This window comes from Scardinius erythrophthalmus (assembly GCF_964197995.2).
Source record: "Scardinius erythrophthalmus genome assembly, chromosome: 15".
Taxonomy (NCBI): Eukaryota; Metazoa; Chordata; class Actinopteri; order Cypriniformes; family Leuciscidae; genus Scardinius; species Scardinius erythrophthalmus.
The window spans coordinates 28,204,488-28,224,875 of NC_138235.1; the positions used below are offsets into that span (position 1 = coordinate 28,204,488).

General features: G+C 41.5%; 1 protein-coding gene across 8 annotated transcripts in view; it reads left to right on the forward strand.

The window, feature by feature from the left end:
• huwe1 (HECT, UBA and WWE domain containing E3 ubiquitin protein ligase 1) overlaps positions 1 to 20,388 on the forward strand; it is a 48,311-nt gene that overhangs the window by 20,681 nt on the left and 7,242 nt on the right. For 6 of the 8 annotated variants that reach the window (XM_081385708.1, XM_081385705.1, XM_081385711.1 and 3 more), the window contains 27 exons: positions 1,815 to 1,881; positions 2,001 to 2,224; positions 2,447 to 2,658; positions 2,779 to 2,961; positions 5,841 to 6,013; positions 6,106 to 6,245; positions 6,344 to 6,419; positions 6,509 to 6,607; positions 6,967 to 7,094; positions 7,199 to 7,358; positions 7,515 to 7,743; positions 8,015 to 8,193; positions 8,267 to 8,356; positions 8,467 to 8,627; positions 9,727 to 9,769; positions 10,456 to 10,812; positions 11,031 to 11,241; positions 11,828 to 11,952; positions 12,039 to 12,262; positions 12,363 to 12,757; positions 13,596 to 14,265; positions 15,138 to 15,822; positions 16,230 to 16,324; positions 16,439 to 16,595; positions 16,805 to 16,937; positions 19,407 to 19,612; positions 19,774 to 20,033. In XM_081385708.1, the coding sequence (XP_081241834.1) occupies positions 1,815 to 1,881; positions 2,001 to 2,224; positions 2,447 to 2,658; positions 2,779 to 2,961; positions 5,841 to 6,013; positions 6,106 to 6,245; positions 6,344 to 6,419; positions 6,509 to 6,607; positions 6,967 to 7,094; positions 7,199 to 7,358; positions 7,515 to 7,743; positions 8,015 to 8,193; positions 8,267 to 8,356; positions 8,467 to 8,627; positions 9,727 to 9,769; positions 10,456 to 10,812; positions 11,031 to 11,241; positions 11,828 to 11,952; positions 12,039 to 12,262; positions 12,363 to 12,757; positions 13,596 to 14,265; positions 15,138 to 15,822; positions 16,230 to 16,324; positions 16,439 to 16,595; positions 16,805 to 16,937; positions 19,407 to 19,612; positions 19,774 to 20,033 (5,682 nt within the window). The remainder of the gene's footprint in view (positions 1 to 1,814; positions 1,882 to 2,000; positions 2,225 to 2,446; positions 2,659 to 2,778; positions 2,962 to 5,840; positions 6,014 to 6,105; positions 6,246 to 6,343; positions 6,420 to 6,508; positions 6,608 to 6,966; positions 7,095 to 7,198; positions 7,359 to 7,514; positions 7,744 to 8,014; positions 8,194 to 8,266; positions 8,357 to 8,466; positions 8,628 to 9,726; positions 9,770 to 10,455; positions 10,813 to 11,030; positions 11,242 to 11,827; positions 11,953 to 12,038; positions 12,263 to 12,362; positions 12,758 to 13,595; positions 14,266 to 15,137; positions 15,823 to 16,229; positions 16,325 to 16,438; positions 16,596 to 16,804; positions 16,938 to 19,406; positions 19,613 to 19,773; positions 20,034 to 20,388) is intronic. The other 2 variants (XM_081385712.1, XM_081385710.1) reach the window with 2 other exon arrangements.

Sequence of the window (20,388 nt, forward strand, 5' to 3'; positions counted from 1 at the left end):
ATTCACCCTGCTGAGGGGGATGTGATCAAAGCCTGGAGTGGAGCAAAAGCACGTTCCTCTCTCCACACTAAAGCACTCTGTAATCACTCCGCTCATGATCCACTCCGGGTTTTCAATTACAGCTCACGGAAAGTGCATGTCAGGCTACAACTGAGCGCTGAGGTAGATATTTCAGTTACCATGGACACACTTATAATGCAGGTAGGGCGATATATCGATATATTTTTGAAATGCGATATGGAATTAGACCATATCACATAACGTTATATCGATATAGTTCAAATTTGCGCTGTAATCCTTGCTCCCCCCGCGCCCCCGCTCCTCCTATTCCACTCTGCGCGCGTGTTTAGAGCATGTTATGAGAGGCGAATCATGACTAACGTTACTTCAGAAAACCCAGCACAATAGGAACTACCAGGCAGTGACATAAGTGTACGCTGAATTAGTTTTTCACCTCAGAAAAACGGACTGTCTTGTCCTGTCAGCCGTTATCCTGTTCTCGTAGCGCACACTCAATTGCACGCGCAAATGCTGCGGCGCGCGCTGTATCGCCTCACTGATCAAGTGCAAAAGAAACTACGAGCATGCAACGCCGTTACGTTGTAAATTACACGAAATAAAATAAATGCTGGTATGATTTTCATTCTATTCACCAGGAGCAGTTTCCATGTTTCATTAACAGTTATTGTTAATATTGTGTCACCATGGTAACTGTCGTTTCCATAACCCCAAAATGCCACTATTTTTCTTTGTGTTATTTTTAATATTTTTAAATGACTGTAGTGGCTCATACCAACATTGTATTAACAAAAACTAGTTTGGGACTGCTATTTAATAGCTTTAGCATAGGCCTAATGTTTATTTATTAGTAGGCCTACTAGTCTTTACTATTAGTCATATTCTTACAACTTATGTTAAGTAAAGGGGAAAAGTAGGCTACTTGTGTGTGTTAAATTTGTTATAATTTGCCTATATATATATATATATATATATATATATATATATATATATATATATATATATATATATATATATATATATATATAGGCAAATTATAACACGTTTACACAAAATTTGTTAACACACACAAGTACTTTTCCCCTAATAAATATATATTACTTATTGCGCCTACTGGCAATATTAAAGCGGTTTAAAACGTCTCCCCTTAAAACGCTATTGGTCTCGACTATTTAAAAAGTTAAAGGAATATGACTTGGCCTAAAAAAAATTTCAGTCAGAAGAATTTTTTTCACTTTAATCCCTGCAGTTATCATAGAATTCCATAATTACCATCACTATGGCTAATATTTATTATTCTACCCAAAACTTAAAGGTTGTATCAGCGATTTCAGGCCCAAACATAAATGATCACATTCATCTAATCTTTCCTAACGATCCGCTACCTTCAGCTGATACACAGAAGGTTTTGATTTGTGGATTGTGCTCTCTTTTTTTTTACCACACTTGTAAAGATAAACGAATGAAGATAGAATGGGCATTTCTGTGCGTTTTCACTCAGATGTTGGATTCTTGGTGCTGTTAAAATTAAAGTCCCAATCACAACACTAATTGGCCAAACAAAAACCTAAAAATATGGCCGAAGTGTCGACCTTGCTGATATTTTGTATATTTTTCCTGCTCTAGTGCCATGGCATGAGTTTTGCATGGGCAAGCAATTTTCTTCACAATGTACAAATCTAGTTCAACTTTAGCTGCTCTGTGAGAAACACAAGTATCCCAAGTGTATGTGTACTATAATGAGCTCAGAAATGTGGGATTTGCATTAACAGTGGGTGTTAATTATACTCTATCAGACTCAGGTGTTTGCTGCAGATGGTGCCGTTGCAGAATCCTCCCAGTCTGGAACACCACAGGGAGAAGGTGAACACACACAGCTCAAAACCTTTCTTTATACAGTAACCATATTTTTCTCATTTTTGCTAGTTCCTTGAATTGCCCTTGTAAATGTTTCCTGTCATTATTTTTTTCTATGTCCCTAGCCTCTACGCCTGAGGAAATGCGTGAAGAGAAAAAGGAGCAGGAGGGAGAGAAAGGAGCTACTTCAGAGGAGAGCCGAGCTGCTAAAGCTAAGGCCAGCAAACCCCTGATGCCTACCTCCACCATCCTGAGGCTTCTGGCAGAGTTGGTGCGCTCATATGTTGGCATCGCCACGCTCATCACCTCTTACAACTACACAGCTGGCCAGTCAGAGCTTATTAAGGAGGTGAGCCATATTGGAGTTGAGATAACACCATAGTTTTTCTGGTCAAATGTTTTAACTTCAACCTTTGTCTCGTATTGTTTTTTGAGAACTGAGCCTCTTTATGCAATTTATGCTTTGAACTATCAAAGACAGTTTTTCAGTGCATTTGTAAAGTCCAGGTTTTTTTTTTATCTCAGCAAACCTCATTTGTCATGTAACATTTGTGACCTTTTATATGTACAGGATTGCAGTGTGCTGGCATTTGTTTTGGACCACTTGCTCCCACACACCCAGAATTCCGAGGACAAGGACACCCCTGCCCTTGCGCGTCTTTTCCTGGCCAGCCTTGCTGCAGCTGGCACAGGCACTGATGCCCAAGCGGCCCTGGTCAACGAGGTCAAGGCCGCTCTGAGTCGAGCATTGGGCATGGCAGAGGGCACGGAGAAACACGCCCGGTCAGTCTAGCTGCCTAGTCGATAGATCAAACTGACTTTTAAACAATTGACGTATCTAGAACATATCTACTTAATTAATACGTAAAACTTATGTAAACTTTGACTTTTATCTCTTTGCAGCTTGCAAGCAGTTATGTGCATCATCAGCACCATTATGGAGTCGTGTCCCTCCACCTCGAGCTTCTACAGCACAGCCACAGCTAAGACCCAGCACAACGGCATGAATAATATCATCCGACTCTTCCTGAAGAAAGGCCTTGTCAATGACCTCGCCCGTGTGCCTCATAGCCTCGATCTATCCAGGTAACGCAGAATACTACTAATAAATATATAAACTATTATATTTGATTTAAGTTGCATATTTGTTTTTTTTTGGTGTGTTTTTTTTAAAGGGATACTCCACTTTTTTTGGAAATAGGCTCATTTTACAACTCCCCTAGAGTTAAACAGTTGAGTTTTACCGTTTTCGAATCCATTCAGCCGAACTCCGGGTCTGGCGGTACCACTTTTAGCATAGCTTAGCATAGATCATTGAATCGGACAAGACCATTAGCATCTCTCTCAAAAAAATGACCAAAGAGTTTCGATATTTTTCCTAATGATAACAAGGCGTAATGATATGACGTAGGGATGGGCATTCGATTACATTTTCTTAGTCGATCGTCGGGAGAATTAACGATCGACTATCGATTAATCATTAATATTTTTATATTGAAATTCATTATTTCTTCAACTTTTTATAAATTAAAAATGCAATGAAAATACAAAAATACAGTTTGTTTGTCCTCGATGAGATCTTTATTACAAGAAGATCAACTTGTGGCAGTGAAACTGCACGTTACTTGAAGATGCCCTGCGGTGCTCTAAAACAGCGGAACAGCGAGCCGGCGTTCTTAAACAGAGACCCATGGCCACTTCATCCGTTTTCTGTGATCGGATAACTATGCGATCGTGAAAAGACCAAATGTAAATGCCCTCCGAAACGCATTCGAGGCGGATTTAAACCCGATCGCTCAAACCACTTCAGGAGGAGATCTGAGACGCATTCCAGACGAAACTGGACAAGAATAAATGCATCTGGTTGTTGAAACTACATATGTAAATTTGACTTATCCCAAAAATGCTAAGAAATAAACATGTGAGAGCGTTTTATAGGCCTAGGCTATATGTCATGTTATAGCCAGATATGACGGCGTTACTGGAACACGCATCACCACAGATGAGCATCTATTCAAGCCAACGTGCAAACTATCGCAAATCAAAGTGAAAGTCATTCATCAAAACACAATCATCTTCATTAAAAGTTAAGAACCGAAATGATCTTACCAGGGCTGTTGCCGCAATATTGTTGCAGTCTTTGATTTAGAAATTTTCGCTGATGATCAAAAAAATGCAGCCCATATCAGTTGCTTTCGGACGTGCAACAATTTAAATATGTAGCGCGGGAATTCAAGATCGGATTTATATCCGTTTTGCAAAAACACATTTATATGACCGGGTGTAAATGGAATCGTTTTGATAAATCAGATAGCTATTTGATCTGAGAAAACGCATGAAGTTCCCATAGAACTTCTGCACCAGTCCACTGATTTCTGTTGAGAAAGATAAGCATGTTGACATGATCTGGGATCAGATGCGACCGCAACCTGGTGACAGCCAGTCAGCCGCTGAAAACACCCGCTCTGAGGGGACTGACGTTGCCGGGATGCACAGGTACCTCCGCGCTAAAATTAATTCCATTGCTTCAAGACTCACACTACGCAACGCAACCTGCATTAGATTAATCGATAACAAATAAACGTGATCGACGAAATTCTTAACGATCGATTATCGATCGTCGATTAATTATGCCCATCCCTAATATGACGCAGCGCCTGAAAATAGTCCCCAGCTCGGTAACTTCCACCGTGACCGGGACTAAGTTTGTCTAACCTATTAGATCTATTTTCAGGCGCTGCGTCATATCATTACGCCTGCTGCACCCATGGTACGGCAGCAAAATTTCTTGATTATTACGCAGGAATGAGAGTATGGTTCCTAGCCATATCAGCCTAGAAAATCGCAACTTTACATTTTCCGTCGGTCTTAGTACACGATGTAACTACAGAAGAGTCAAGTTTTAAATAGGAAAAATATCGAAACTCTTTAGTAGGGGTGCAACGGTACAGATAGCCCACGGTACGGTCCGTACCTCGGTTTTTGGGCCACGGTCTCGGTTCGGTTTCGGTACATGTTTTGTGCAGGTCACGTGACAAGAACCAACCAGAGCGCAGCTGATGGTTGCTTTAGCAACGACAGACGCCTCCGGAGCGCGACCGCCCTAGCGCTTCGGAAAAAGGAGAACGCGGCGCGCCTAGCGTTTTCTACGCGTTTTTAGGCGCGATATGTGAACGGCGCCTAAAGCAAAAACTAAAAGGATCAGTGCGAACTCAGTGGCAAAACCGAAGTCCCGCGGGACACGAGGGTAGATTGTCCCGTGCAGGGCTGACCGAACGGTCCGGGATTTTACCGTGTACCGTTGCATCCCTACTCTTTAGTCATTTTTTTTTTTTTAGAGAGATGCTAATGTCTACAGTTAAATCCGACCTCTAGTTCATAAACGCCAGAGGAGAACTGGCCCCCGACTGAGCCCGGGTTCTCCCAAGGTTTTTTTTTCTCCATTAGGTCACCTGATGGAGTTTTTCGGTTCCTTGCCACTGTTGCCTTTGGCTTGCTCAGTTGGGGATATTTGGGGATATTTAATTTAATTAATCAATCAACGATACTATTGATCAGCATTACCGAACGTAGACGTTCCACTAGAAACAAACATTGATGTATTGTTCTAATTTATTACTGTGAAGCTGCTTTGATACAACCTGTGTTGTGAAAAGCGCTATATAAATAAACTTGACTTGACTTGACTTGACTAATGGTCTTGTCCGATTCAATGATCTATGCTAAGCTATGCTAAAAGTGGTACCGCCAGACCCGGAGATCGGCTGAATGGATTAGAAAACGGTAAAACTCAACTGTTTAACTCTGGGGGAGTGGTAAAATGAGCCTATTTCCAAAAAAAGTGGAGTATCCCTTTAAAGGTGATTTGTGTATTTTTTTTTTTCCCAACCTTAGTTGATTGGAGAAAAAATAATAATTTTGGTTTGTTTTTTTCCCTTTTCATTGTTGTTCTTTGTTTCTTTCAGTCCCAACATGGCAAACACAGTAAATGCTGCTTTGAAACCTTTGGAGACGCTGTCACGAATCGTGAACCAGCCCAGCAGCCTGTTTGGGGGTAAAGGTGCATCCAGCAAGAATAAGACAGAGCATGATGCTGTTGGCACTGTCAGGGACAGCAACAGCAACACCCAAGATCCAGGTAACGCTAAAATTATCAACGCATTGATCATTTTAACACGCATCATAGTATAGATACAGTGGCGTGTGTGTAATGGCTGATATTATCTATAGGAGAGGCCGGCGAGGCAGAGCCAGTAGAGAATCGTGACCGGGGTCAAGCCACAGATGCTGACCTGATGGATGGAGAAACCGAGGGAGACACCGTGGTCATTGCTGGACAGCCAGAGGTGCTGAGCACTCAGGCCATGCAGGTTAGAGAAACAGCAGTTTGTGGAACTGTTATCTCAGTTGATGAATATGAAAATCGACCTCCAGCTGAACAGTGTTTGTTATTCATATATCCTTGTAGGTGGAGAATGAGTTGGTGGATTTGATCGATGAACTTTTAGAGAGAGATGCAGGAACTGTTAATAGCACCATCATTGGTAAGTGATTTTTTTTTTTATTCCTGGCCAGAGATGGAAGCGATACAGAGTTGGTTGTGCGTTTTTTAATCGGTTTTACTGTTAATTAGTGGGTCGCTCTGGAGAGGATGAGTCTCAAGAGGACGTACTGATGGATGAGGCTCCTTCCAATATGAGTCAGGCCTCCACTCTCCAAGCCAACAGAGAAGGTAGGACGTGAATCTCTTACGTATTCACTCTTGGAGCTAATGATGACAATGACCCATAAATGGTATAGTCTACTCATTGGGCCTGGTAGAGAGGTGTTGCAACAGGCTCTCCATCTGAAACTAAACACCATTTATCTAACTCTTTCTTTTCTATTAGTATAATGTATTTTTTAAATACCTGAGATTTATTTAATAAACTACATGACATATTAGTGATAAAGAAAATGAACACCTGACTGTTTTGGTTAGCTTAAAGTTAATTCACAATTGTTTTTTTCACACTTTTTGTGAAGCTTCTTCATTCTTAAATCTGTCTTGGGGTGAATCCTACAGTAATTTTGTTCTCTTTGCTTATTTAGACTCTATGAACATTCTTGAGCCCGAAGATGAGGAGCACACACAGGAGGAAGACTCCAGCGGTAGCAATGAGGACGAGGATAGTCAGGATGAGGAGGAAGAGGAGGAGGAAGAAGAAGAGGAAGATCAGGTAATATTTATTTAAAAAGCCATTAAGCAAACTAAAGGTGATCTCCACATATTTCTCATTGTTTTGTGTGTTCTCTACTTATCTCCTCTGCTCATTATCCTCAGGATGATGAAGAGGGAGATGAAGATGACGATGATGAAGGCTCAGAGATGGAACTGGATGAAGATTTTCCCGACATCAATGCCGCCCCACACATTCGTTTTGAGAGATTCGACCGAGATGATGATCTCATCATTGAGTTTGATAACATGTTCTCTACGTCTGGTAAGTCATATGTATTTTAAGAAACATCTTTCAGCTACTATACATTTATTCTCTTTCCCTCTTTCTTTTCTTTCTTTTTTATTAAACAGCCATAAGATTTTTTTTTCTTTTGACTGAATGTGTCACTTGTACTCTTTCTGTCTTTGTTCACTTTAGCTGACATCCCTCCCTCACCAGGAAATATCCCTAGCTCCCACCCACTGATGGTGCGTCACGCTGACCATGGCTCGCTGACGCTGGGGGGTTCAGGGACCAGCAGCAGACTGGCTCAAGGCATGGGACGCAGTCAACGCTCTCTCCGCCAGCTCACGGCCAACACAGGTCACACTATCCATGTACATTACCCTGGCAACCGTCAGCCCAACCCTCCACTCATCTTGCAAAGGTGATTCCTTTAATAAACTTGTGTTTGCTTTTCAGTTTTCTGAAGATATGAAAATTACTTCACAGTGGTGCAGAAATTTGCATAACTCCTTTAAAGTTGATTCTGTTTTTTCCACCTTAAAAAAATCATAGCTTTCATTACTTTTCTTGTTTTCTTTAGTTCAAACATGGCAAACATCATTAATGAGACTCAAATTGCAGTTCTATTTGTTGCCACTTGTGGCGCAAAGATAAGACACTTCAACTATTTTTTTTTTGTGTTTGTGTTTCAGATTATTGGGCCCCAGTGCTGCAGCTGATATCTTGCAGCTGTCAAGCTCTCTGCCTCTGCAGTCTCGCGGTCGTGCCCGCCTCCTGGTTGGTAACGAGGATGTGCACATTATTGCCCGTTCGGATGATGAGCTGCTGGATGACTTCTTCCATGAGCAGAGCAGCACTGGAGGACAAGCTGGTGAGTCTCCCACAGATGCGCTGCTTTACATTAATAGGTACAGATGCACCTGCTAAACCCTTGTGTTCTGTAGGCACCCTTTCAAGTATACCGACCGCCTTAACCAGATGGACTGATGAGTGTAAAGTCCTGGATGCCGAGAGCATGCATGACTGTGTGGCAGGTGAGACAGTCTCAAAATGAATATATCCTAGCATCTGTTGTTTAGCATGTCCTGCAGGAAGAAATAACTGAGCGTATGTCAAATGGCAAGTCTTGTGCTTGGTGTCTCAGTGGTGAAGGTCCCCATACTGCAGCACCTGGAGAGCTTGCGTGATGAGGAGCTGGAGGAACGCAGGGAGAAAAGGAGGAGACAGTTGGCAGAGGAAGAGGAGACGGCCAAGCAGAATGAGAGCTCTGCAGCTGGAGAGGAGACCCGGGAGCAAAGCCTACAGGTAAAAAGAGCTAAATGTGAACAAATAAAAAGAGAAAACGAGTGTGAAGCATAAAGGCTGTGACATCAAGCCGACGTCAAAGAAATAGCGGCGACAAAAGCCGGCTGTGTTGACGCCTCACCTCGGCTGCGTCTGGGCCTAAAAACTGCGCTTTAACACCTCAAAAGGACTACAAGCGACTGCTAACTAGCATGTGTGCCCTCTGCCTGTGTATAAGGAAATAACTGTTTATATCAACAGGTATCCTTAGTCGATATTCGTAACTTCAATAAGTAAAATGAAATTAGGACTGCAGATATACAAACCGTAAACAAAGCAGCGCTTACATGGCATTTGAATATCAAACATTCTGATCACTTTCTTCATTCCACGCGGCTCATGTTATGAAAATATTTGCATATTGTAATGCTCAGGTAAGATGACGTAAAATTAGAACAGCCTTCTTTCTGTGCTATCTTGACGACTTTGCTCGCTTTCATCACTTTCGCTTTTATTCTTGTGCATAGACTCGTTCACTAAACTGAATAGTTAATAAGGGCGTTTGTTCTCAATGACATTCCTGACGCTGTTTCAACATGCTGAATTGTGTGACTGCCGCCGATGTGGAACACCGCAAAAACTAGCCCAACAGACGCTCACCAACGGCGGACTGTTGGCTTGGTGTGTAACGGCCTTAAAACTAATTGTAGTCTGCAGACAGGTGCTCCACACTTTGATTTATAAAGGAAGCAATTGAGTGTAACTATAGGTTGTTTATGGTGGCCAAGTAGTCACAACTTAATTAAACGCATTAATATAGAGTGGGTTATCAACTCTGGCACTCTAGATCCACTTTCCTGTTTAGCTCCACCTGCCTGTAACTTTCAAGTAATTGTGAAGACAGTGATTGTGGAAACTGAAACGGGGGTTTCTTACATTTTTTGATTTATATACATTATAGTGATATAAGATTTCTGTCATACCATTCATTACTAGCTGAATTCAATCAGTATTAATTTATGGCATGGCCATGGGTGTCAGCCAGGGCACAGGTTACATCCCTAATTTATTGTCAATTTCACCGTATGGTTGGATTAATTGTTGCTTTTATTTTCCGCAGGGCTCTGGTATTGGAACAGTCAATGGAGCAGAGAATGCTGCAGGTAAAAACATTGCATGGTTGCAGTTTTTATACATAAAAGTGTTTTTTTGTGCAATTGCTGTTTCTTTGAGCTCAAAAATGGAATTCAAACTTTTTTGTTTCTGGAATGTGAAAATGTGAAGATCCAGGGTTCTGGATGAGTTTTTATGTGGGCTGTGGGTTGAGGTAGTAGTTTGTATAGTTTTAGGATCACACCAGATCTGGGAGATAACTATACAGTCTACTGTCTTTCCCACGGTAACCGCTTCGACAACTGGATGATCTTCCTACCTACCTTCATCGCTGCGGTAACTGCTGCTAGGCAACAATCAATTGCTCAATCAAACAATTGTTTCTAGGCAACTGCTCAATTATTTATAGGTTTGCATCATGAACAAATCTTTAAAACACATTATTTGTTCATTCTTTGCCTGTGGCTGTAATATGTTTGAATGCAGTTATCATCTCTATTTGTATGAGACCACAGTGGCTGTGTTGTGGTGAGGTAGTAAGTTGTGTTGTTGGGGATCAGTATAGTGTGGCCCTCGAAGGAGATAACTATACAATTTACTGCCTTCCTCACTGCAGACCCTCAATTACATGTCCGGGCTTTATATTAACTTCTACGATTGCGCTACAATGTCATTTATCATGTTTATCTAATTGAATTGATTCTCATTTTGTCTCTTCATTTTATTATCTGGTCAGAAGGAGAACAGGCCCAGAGTGGGGTGTCGTCCTGTCTGGACCCTCCTTGCACCTCCGAGGGTTTCCTCACTGCGCCCCCATCAGGAGAAGTCACCCCAACCACCCCTGCCCCCCACGAGCAAGCCCTCGTGTCTCTGGAAACAGCCATCAGTCAGCAGGTGCACCAGCCAATCACAGAGCTGCTGCTAGCTGACTCCAATCCTGACTCTCATGGAGCCTTGGTGGGGGTGGGGCTTCCTCAGCTCTCTGCACCTGATAGGGCGAATTGTGAGGCAGAAGCATCTCAGATGGAAATGTCGCCTGCACCCACTATTGGTGAGAGAGGAGGAGGAGGAGCATTGGATGCAGTCAGGGAAGGTAGATTAACTTTGAATCCTGTAAAATTAGATTTTACTCACTGTGGTTCATTGGAGTAACAACATTTTTAAAGAGGCCGAACCAAAATTGTTGTATAATCCCACTGCATTCTACATGCATTCTACTGCATGTACAGTTCCCCATTTTTACATTGCATTTGTTGAATTGTCTACCAGATGCAAACATGAGGTTTGTTTTCCCTGCTGTCTTTGTCTTAGCTTCTCTCAGTCCAGATATAGCTGAAAGTTCAGAGCCTGTGCCAGTGGGTGTGTCTCAGCTTGAGGGTTCACCCATGGATACAAGCAGTCCCGCCTCAGGAACGCAGGAAGAGCCGGCTGCCAGCTCCGCTCCACCCAATCACATGTCTCAGGAACTGTCAGGAAGTGGTGAAAGTGGCCTCACAGACAGGCAAACAGATGCAGAAACAGGGTAAGGATTTGAACCAAAGTACTTCATAGATAAAGTAGTGTTCAGCTTTTATTACAGCCTTTATTTTTATTTTTAAAGTCTATTTGCTATCTTTATTACTCATGATATGTATTATATATTTATAAAATCAATAATAATTATTATAACCGTAATAATAATATATTTATCACTGTGTTATTGTTATTATTTTCATAAAACATTTTTAATCTGTCACTGAGTAGCTGGTATAATGTTTTTGTTTTTTTTGGTGGCAAATAAGTTTACACAAAATTTGGTCAGAATTCACAAAAAATATTTTCAAATGGTACACATCTGTTGGCAATATTTTAGACATTGGAGCTTACATAATGGACAGATCTTTTGTCAAACCTTTTGGCCTCGATCTGTCAAGCCAAGTATGTTATTGGCCTGTGATGATGGTCTCAAATGGTTAAATATTGGTTAAATTATAGGCCAGTCACTTGTTAAGAGCTAGCTTTCTTCCATTCTTTTATCTATTTTTTTCTTTAATTTACATTATTTTTTAATACAATAGTGAAAGAAATATGACTGTTGAATTCTTACCATTTTATTATCTTTATTTCAGCTCAACTTCTGTTTCGTCTCCTGGTGAGACCATGCCTCGAAGTGACAGTGCTGATAGCCAATCACAAGCCATCCAGGAGGAGCCCCTCCCATCCACCAGCAATGAGGATGACGACCCTCTGGCAGGTCGGTGTTTCAGCACAGATTAATGACAGATATAGAGCCATACCTCAACTTTGTATCACACACTTTTTTTTTTCACTTCATTGCAGGCATCAGTCTGCCAGAAGGAGTGGACCCATCTTTCTTGGCTGCACTGCCTGAAGACATCCGTCGAGAGGTGCTGCAGAACCAACTAGGAATCAGACCTCCTTCTCGGCCTCCTGTCACTTCCACACTGACACCCTCAGCTAACACTGTGTTGAGTGGAGGGCCAGGGGTGACAGAGGTCAGCCCAGAATTCCTAGCTGCTCTTCCACCTGCAATTCAGGAAGAGGTATGAGTGAACGATTGTGAAAATACTTTAAATAACTTGTCTGAACAAAAAAAGATATCCAAACATGTTATGTGTGACGAATGTTTTCTTTTTTTGTCAGGTCTTGGCTCAGCAACGGGCGGAACAGCAGCGTCGAGAGTTATCCCAGCAACCCACACAGGGCGATCAACCTCTGGACCCTGTCACATTCATCCAGACACTGCCCTCTGAGTTGCGGCGATCCGTTCTGGAGGACATGGAGGACAGCGTGCTGGCAGTAATGCCCCCAGATATTGCAGCGGAAGCTGCAGCACTGCGCAGGGAACAAGAGGCCAGGCAGAGACAACTGATGCATGAGCGGTTGTTCGGTCACAGTTCCTCCTCAGCGCTTTCTGCCATCCTACGCTCACCCGCTTTCACAAGCCGTCTCGGTGGCAACCGTGGAGTACAATACACCCGGCTGGCTGTGCAAAGAGGAGGGACATTTCAAATGGGAGGGAGTGCCAACCACAGCCGGTGAGTGTGACGATGGACAGGGCCTGATGCTTACTTTAAGGAGCATATGTGCTACTAAGTTGAAAAATTTAGGGATGATCTGGAAATGTATCAAATAAAATACATACAAGGAGATATTTACAAGCAGATTGATTTACTGTTAGAATACAAAAAGTAGGTTTTTAAATATTTCTGCTTCAAACTGTATTTATGTACTTGATACTTTAAACTGTAATACACATTCTGATTGCGATACTAGAGAAGTCTATATATTAAGTAACATATGTTAATGTTCTTAGTCTTTCTTTCCTGTGACAGAGCAGGTCAGACAAAAGATGCAAGAGTTTACTTTGAATAAAATGCCAGATACAGTTTGTGTAACCAAAATACCAGTAATAACCAGGAAAAAACTTTATGCATAATGCAGGACTCTTATTTTGAAATGTTTCGAATTTAAATGTTCAGTTCTTATAGTTATTAAACCTGTTGTAGTATGACAACACTTTTATTTATTTTTGCAATTTATTTCAATATCATGATAATACCTTTAACCGTGATAGAAGCTTCAGAAATGATCACAACATGAAAATTTGATACCGTCACATGCCTATTTCCCATCCACATTTTTTTTAATAACCTTAAATTTCATAATTTTTATATTTTTATACTGGACCTGTGGGGACTTATTATTTGCACACTTGCTCCTAAATACATTTTACAGTTTGCACACATACATTTTTTTTATTCACAAATGCGAGTGAAACTCTCGCACTGTGGAGCCCTGATGGAAGCAGTATTTGTTTGTGGGCAGTTACATTTTAATATCTCTAATTCATCTTTTGTTTATTTTTAAATCTAGGCCCTCTAGTTCTAACGTTGATTCTCTCCTGCGCCTGCGGGGGCGTCTCTTGTTGGACCACGAGGCCTTGTCCTGCCTTCTAGTGCTGCTGTTCGTGGATGAGCCCAAGCTAAATACCAGCCGCCTCCACCGAGTGCTGCGTAACTTGTGCTACCATTCTCAGACACGTGGCTGGGTCATCCGCAGCCTTCTGTCTATCCTGCAGCGCAGCAGCGAGAGCGAGCTGTGCCTGGAGAGCACACGCTTGGAGGAGTCCCGTGGCAAGCGCTCACTTGGCCAGGGCTCTTCGAGTGGAGGAAAGGGTTCCTCTTCATCCTCGCAGACGGCTGTAGCCTCTTCGTCATCGTCCTGCTCATCATCTTCCTCTCTGGAGCTGTTGAACAGAGTGGAGTCGCGTAGTTCTAGTCAGCTCTCCTGGCTGTCTGTATCAATGGATGCAGCTCTGGGATGCAGGACCAATATATTTCAGATCCAGCGGGTGTCAGGGAGGAAACACACGGAGAGGCATTCAACAGGAGGGAGCATGAGCTCGGGAGGGCTCGGAGGTGGAGTGGCAGGAACGGGAGTGGCATGTGCAAGTGGAGGAGGTGGATCAACTGTTCACATTCACCCACAGGCTGCTCCGGTTGTCTGTCGACATGTACTGGATACCCTCATCCAACTAGCTAAGGTAAGAGAGAACCTTTAGCTAACAGGGTGTTTTGCTGTTTAGTGAAATCATTTGTCACTGCATTACAGGTCTTGACACTTATCTTTTTTCCCAAGGAGCACATGTGTTCCTCTGTTAAGGAGCACATTAAAATATCAAATAATGTGATTTTCCTTATTAAAGGGATATAAGAAAGCAACTGTATAAAAATAATAAAGATTATTGTGCTGATAAAAGTAATATCTATATAATTGAATGTGTTAATTAAGGTTCTTAGTCTTTCCTTCCTGTGATGGGAAGAGTATGTGTTGAATTAAATGGCAGATACCTTTTGTGTAACCAAAATAACAAAAAATAAAAAACAGGAAAAAAATATTTCATAATATATTTCATAATTCATAATGTAGGATGTTTAATTATAAGCGAACTAAAATACACTGGTACTCTTATTTTAAAATGTTTATGCATTACTATTGCTGCCTGCTCGTTCAAAAAAATATATGGATATTTATAATATATTATACTATATATTATATACAATATGCATTCTTTAAACCTACATAACATATTAAAATGCAAACATTGTCATCAACAGTAGATTATAAGCAATCTATTGGCATAAATGTGCTGTATTGCTGTATTGTCTATTGGTGGAACTGCTCTGAAACCACGAGCTTGTAGAACGTGCAACAGTGCCACTATGCAACACTCATATTTCATTAAATAACTTAAAATCAAGTTTAATAATCACACTTTTTGACCCGCATGCTCCTGAATGCATTTTACAGTTTGTAAAGATCTATTGCTATTGCATAATGCAAGTGAAACGCTCACACCATCAAGCCCAGCTTTTTTTTTTTTAAGTCTTTGTATCTCTCTTATATTTCTTGTAGGTATTTCCCAGTCACTTCACTCAGCAACGCTGTAAAGATCCCCTGTCCGCCTCTTCATCTGAGTTGGACACTCGTCTTTGTGCTGGTTTAACACCGACCGCGAGTGCAAGCTGCCGGTCGGGTGGCACCAGTCAGAGTAACTCCTCAGCTATTCCGAGCAATCCCACTTCTACTCACAATTCCCTGAGCGCTGGCTCAGTTACACCACAGTCCCTGGGCATCTCCACTGACTTCTGGGATCTCCTGGTCAAGCTGGACAACATGAATGTGAGCCGAAAGGGCAAGGCCTCCATGAAGACTGTGCCTCTAGGGGGTGCTGGTGAGACAGAGGGTGCGTTGTTCAGCCTCGAGGCGTCTCCGCTGGGCCAGCTGATGAACATGCTGTCCCATCCAGTGATCCGCCGCAGTTCTCTCCTCACTGAGAAACTCCTCCGCCTGCTCTCTCTGATCTCCATCGCTCTACCTGACAACAAGGCCACGGAGGTTCCAGCCAGCCACCCAGTGCCTCAGGCCCCAACTGCCACACCCTCTGCACCTGCCACTCAAACCACAGCAGGGACAGGGACCATCTCATCGGTGGCAGGTGTGGGCACCGCGCAGGGTTCAATAGGCCTGATGCCCTCTCAACCAGCAACTATGGTATCTGTTGTTGCAGGCAGCACCACAACCTCCGGGAATATTGCTGGTGAGTCTGACTGAGCGTTTGAAACATAATAGATTAAAAACATGGATTAATACCAGCTGTTTTGTGTTATTCTTAATTACAGTCTCCACTAAGTTTAAATCATTATTACAAAACGGATAGTTCCGGACCTTGATTATGATTGTCTGAGCCACGTTCAAAACCGCTGTAAAATACTCTATAAACACTATATTGTTACCTCATTACAACAGTATTTATGCACCACTGCCATTCTGGTAAACATTTGTTCAATATTAGCAACAAATTTATATGGAAGATATCCATATATACACTTCTATACATTTTAAAGGTCATTCTGAAATCAAATAATTTTGTATAATGCTGCAATTTACCAGTCAATTTTTAAGGCCTCTGGCAGTACAGTATTTCACCGTATCTCACTATTTTAGCTGGAAAACAGAAGGTGGCAGTGAGCAGCACGGACATTGAAACCAAACTTGCCTCTACTGGACTAACGGAGAAACAACTGCAGCTCTCTGTGGAGGTATTTAATGATAGTGCATGCACATATGTCGCCTCATGTCTGGTTCTCCTAACCCTTGGCTCTTTTGACCTAGCTCAGCAGTCTAATTAGTTACCCCCTGTGGTTTGTGTCCAGGTACTGACATCCCACTCGTGTTCAGAGGAAGGTCTAGAGGATGCAGCCAACATCCTGCTGCAGCTGTCAAGAGGAGATGGACTAACCCGAGACACTGTACTCAAACTTCTGCTCAGTGGGGCACGTCACCTCGGATACACTCTCTGCAAACAAATCGGTCAGTACCTCATCATCAGGATTTTTTTGCCACCCTTTTTCGGTACTATACTTTCAAGATTTCTGTATGGTCGCTCGTTAGGGCTGATTAAGCTGTCCAGGCATGTGCTATTGTGCTCATGATTGTCATTACCACCATGAATATCCTGTTTTGCAGCTTAGTTTTCATTTGCAAAACTGAATCGCTGTGTGGTCTTTTTTTTTTTTCAGGCACTTTACTGGCAGAGTTGAGGGAGTATAACCTGGAGCAGCAGAGAAGAGCTCGTGCTGATGCTCAGTCTCCTGAAGCTTCTCATGATGACCCATCCATCACCACACGCCTCAAGGGCAAGATGACCAGCAGGTGATGATAGTTTCTACCTACACTACCATTCAAATGTTTGAGGTTGGTTAGATTGCATTGATTTGATTAAAAATACAGTAAAACATTTTGACGTTTAATCAAGTAATCTGAAAAAAAAACGTCTTTTTTATATTTGTGGGAATAAAAATAGACATAAATGAACAATAATCCTAAATTGACCCTATTTACTTAGTTGATGCACATTACTTGTCTTGTGGTGAATAATTTATCTGTGCAAGTTGATTCACAAAAAAAAATTGTCTTTGTAATCTTTGATCAAAATCTAAAAATGTACTTCCTCTCTGGAATGGCCTTCCTTCTCTGATGTCAGCTTGACTGTTTGAGTTGGAGAAGGATGTTCTACCCAAGCCATCAAACTGACATCATTTTTGACATCTGACATCATGCTGCAAGCTTTGACAGCGAGCTGAATGGAACACCCTCTTTTCTAGATCCAATCAATTCCCAGCAACAAAAAAACAAGCCACGCCCTCTTTCTCATTTAATATTCTGTTTCACTCGGAAAGTACGTCACAAAACTGAACTAAAGTCAGTCGCAACTAAAATGACTTCAAATACATGTTTTATAATGAGGCAATAATACTTGGTTCAAATAAAGTATCAAAACCATGTAATGATATAGTTTTATTGAACAACACCGTTAAAGTACATAGGCCCGGTTTCACAGACAGCGCTTAGATTAAATCAGGATTACGGCTTGATTCATTTAGGGCTTTTAAGTAGCTTTTATAAACGTGCCTTAGAAAACATAAAAACATTACTGGTGTGCATCTTGAGACAAAACAATGGCACTGACATATTTTAATATATTAAAACAGCTCAAACATGCATTTTAGTCTGGGACTAAGATTAAGCCTTGTCTGAAACTGGGTGATAATGTAATATACATAATATAAACAATCAACTTCATTCTGTATTATAACAAATGCCTGCAGAGGGCACCAATTGTTGTTTGATATTGGCTGAAAATTTTATTAAAATCTCCACTTAATCTTTAATATTTGGCGGCCTCTTTATGATAGAAATGCTACAGCCACTGTAATTTCTTGAACAAGAACATGTAGCCTAGACATCAAAACATGCAAACTTGCAGAGGATCGCGATGAACAACAATTTGCATATTTAGAAACATATTGACGTATTCCCCCGTGTTGGCGTGGGTTTATAAATAATTTATGTTGTAAATCTGGTGAAATTACGCTTCACTCTGAAACCCGCAACACACATAATTATTTAACTGAATTGTAGCCTTTGTGATTTCACAATAGCACTATGAAGGGATGCTCTGGTAAATCGGCTGCAGATCGGTATTGGCCAATAATCACATTATGACTCAATTTGTAGTCACTTACCGATTGCAATTTGATAACGTAAAACCATAAATAGACGCCACTGACTCTCATGTAAATAATATACTGCTTTTTAACTTCGCGAAACATTAGTAAACCTTAGTAAATCGCACATCTTTATTTAGAGCAGGTTGTCTTGATTCACACGAGCCCACACACAACATAACATGATGCGTAGATCTTGAGAAAATCCTCACGGAGTGACATGACATGCTGCTTGGCTAAAGCTATAGGACTTCCGGGATTCGATTTGTGTCGCAATCATGACACCGTGTTTCCTAATGTCATTTGAAAGTTCAACCAATGTAAACTTGTTCTCGGGTATGGTGGGTAGGGACGATGTGTTGAGGCCAATCGGACACTGTTTTACAGCAGGAGCGCGCTTCGATTGGATTGATCAATCAGATTGACTGGTCTTGATTTACTGTGCACCATAGAATAGGAGCACACAGCTTGCTATTTAAGTAGTTCTTATGTTCAGTGTAACACTCAGATCACTTGTTTGGAGAGGTTTTTGGACTTTTGAATAAAAGGCCACCATGTTTCCAAATACCCAAACTATTGTTTGCTTTGAGATATCATTACAAAATTGACATGATTGTGAACAAGCCCAAACTTTAATTTTACACACAGTACTTGAATTAAATCAAGTAATCATAATCAGAAACCATTGTAATATGTTGTTTGGGTGCTCAAGAAATACTACTTATTTTTATTGAAAAATCTTATTTTTGTGGAAACCATGTTACTTTTTTTTCCAGGATTCTTTGATTTAATAGAATATTCAAAAGAACAGTATTTATTTATTTTGTGTGTGTGTGTGTAAAATTATAAATGTTTACATTTTCTATCACTTTTGATCAATTTAATGTATCCGTGCTGAATCAAAGTATTAATTTCTTTAAAGAAAATACATCTTACTGACCCCAAACTTTTGAATGGTAATTTACCTTTGGATTTAAGCTGGTTGTAGAAAACTTGGAGGTTCAAATCACATTTGAAATAATTTAAAGAAACTTCCTAGATAAAAGATTCTGCTGAATGCTGTTCATAAAAATAACCATACTTGTCCTTTTCCTTGGGTCTGAATGGATTACAGGTTTGATGGCTCAGAGAGTGTGGTGATTGTGGCTGCTCAGAAGCGCACGTTAGGTGGCCGTGAGCTGCAGCTGCCCTGCATGAGCTCGCTCACTTCCAAGACCTCCACGCAGAAGTTTTTCCTGCGTGTTCTGCAAGTCATTATTCAGCTTAGAGAAGACACACGGCGTGCTAACAAGAAAGCTAAGCAGACAGGAGGAAGACTGAGTAAGTCACTCTCTTTTAACACAGAGGCATCCTCTAATCCTTTAAGTACGTTTCCACGCTTCACATTGAAGCTTTCAATTGAGTCTCGTCTCCCATTGAGCTCTAGACAGCTTATTTAATGTTCACGGGCCTATCTAGATTCATTCTCCATTTGTTTCCAGGTTCCACGAGTCTGGGCTCAGCCAGCAGTATCCAGGCTGCGGTCCGTCAGCTAGAGGCTGAAGCGGACGCCATCATTCAGATGGTGAGAGAGGGGCAGAGGGCCCGCCGTCTACAGCAGGCCCCCCCACCCTCTTCATCTGCATCCTCTTCCGCTGCTGCTGTTGCTGCTGCATCCGCTGCTGTGGCTGTGGCTGGATCGTCTGCCCCCAGTACCTCTGCAACCAACAACCCCCCCGCTGGCACGGCCAGCGCAGCCACGGTTAGCATGGGCCGCACTGACAGCAGGCAGACTGCTACTGACTGTACTCACCATCACACACACCCATGATGTTCATAATACCCTGTGTATTTCGTAGTGATGATATCTCACAGCCCAGGACACCACTGATTTAATAATAATAATAGTAATATTTTCTATTTATTTAGATGTAACACTGCATTACACACAGGGTACAGCGATATAGCTACAAATTTTGATTTTTCTCACCCATTTAACTATTCAATGTGTCTCTCTATTTTTACTGAATTCATTACATCTGAGATAGAGTATTAAAATAGTTTTTTTTACTAAATTAACAAAAATAATATATAATTGATGATATTATATAATATAT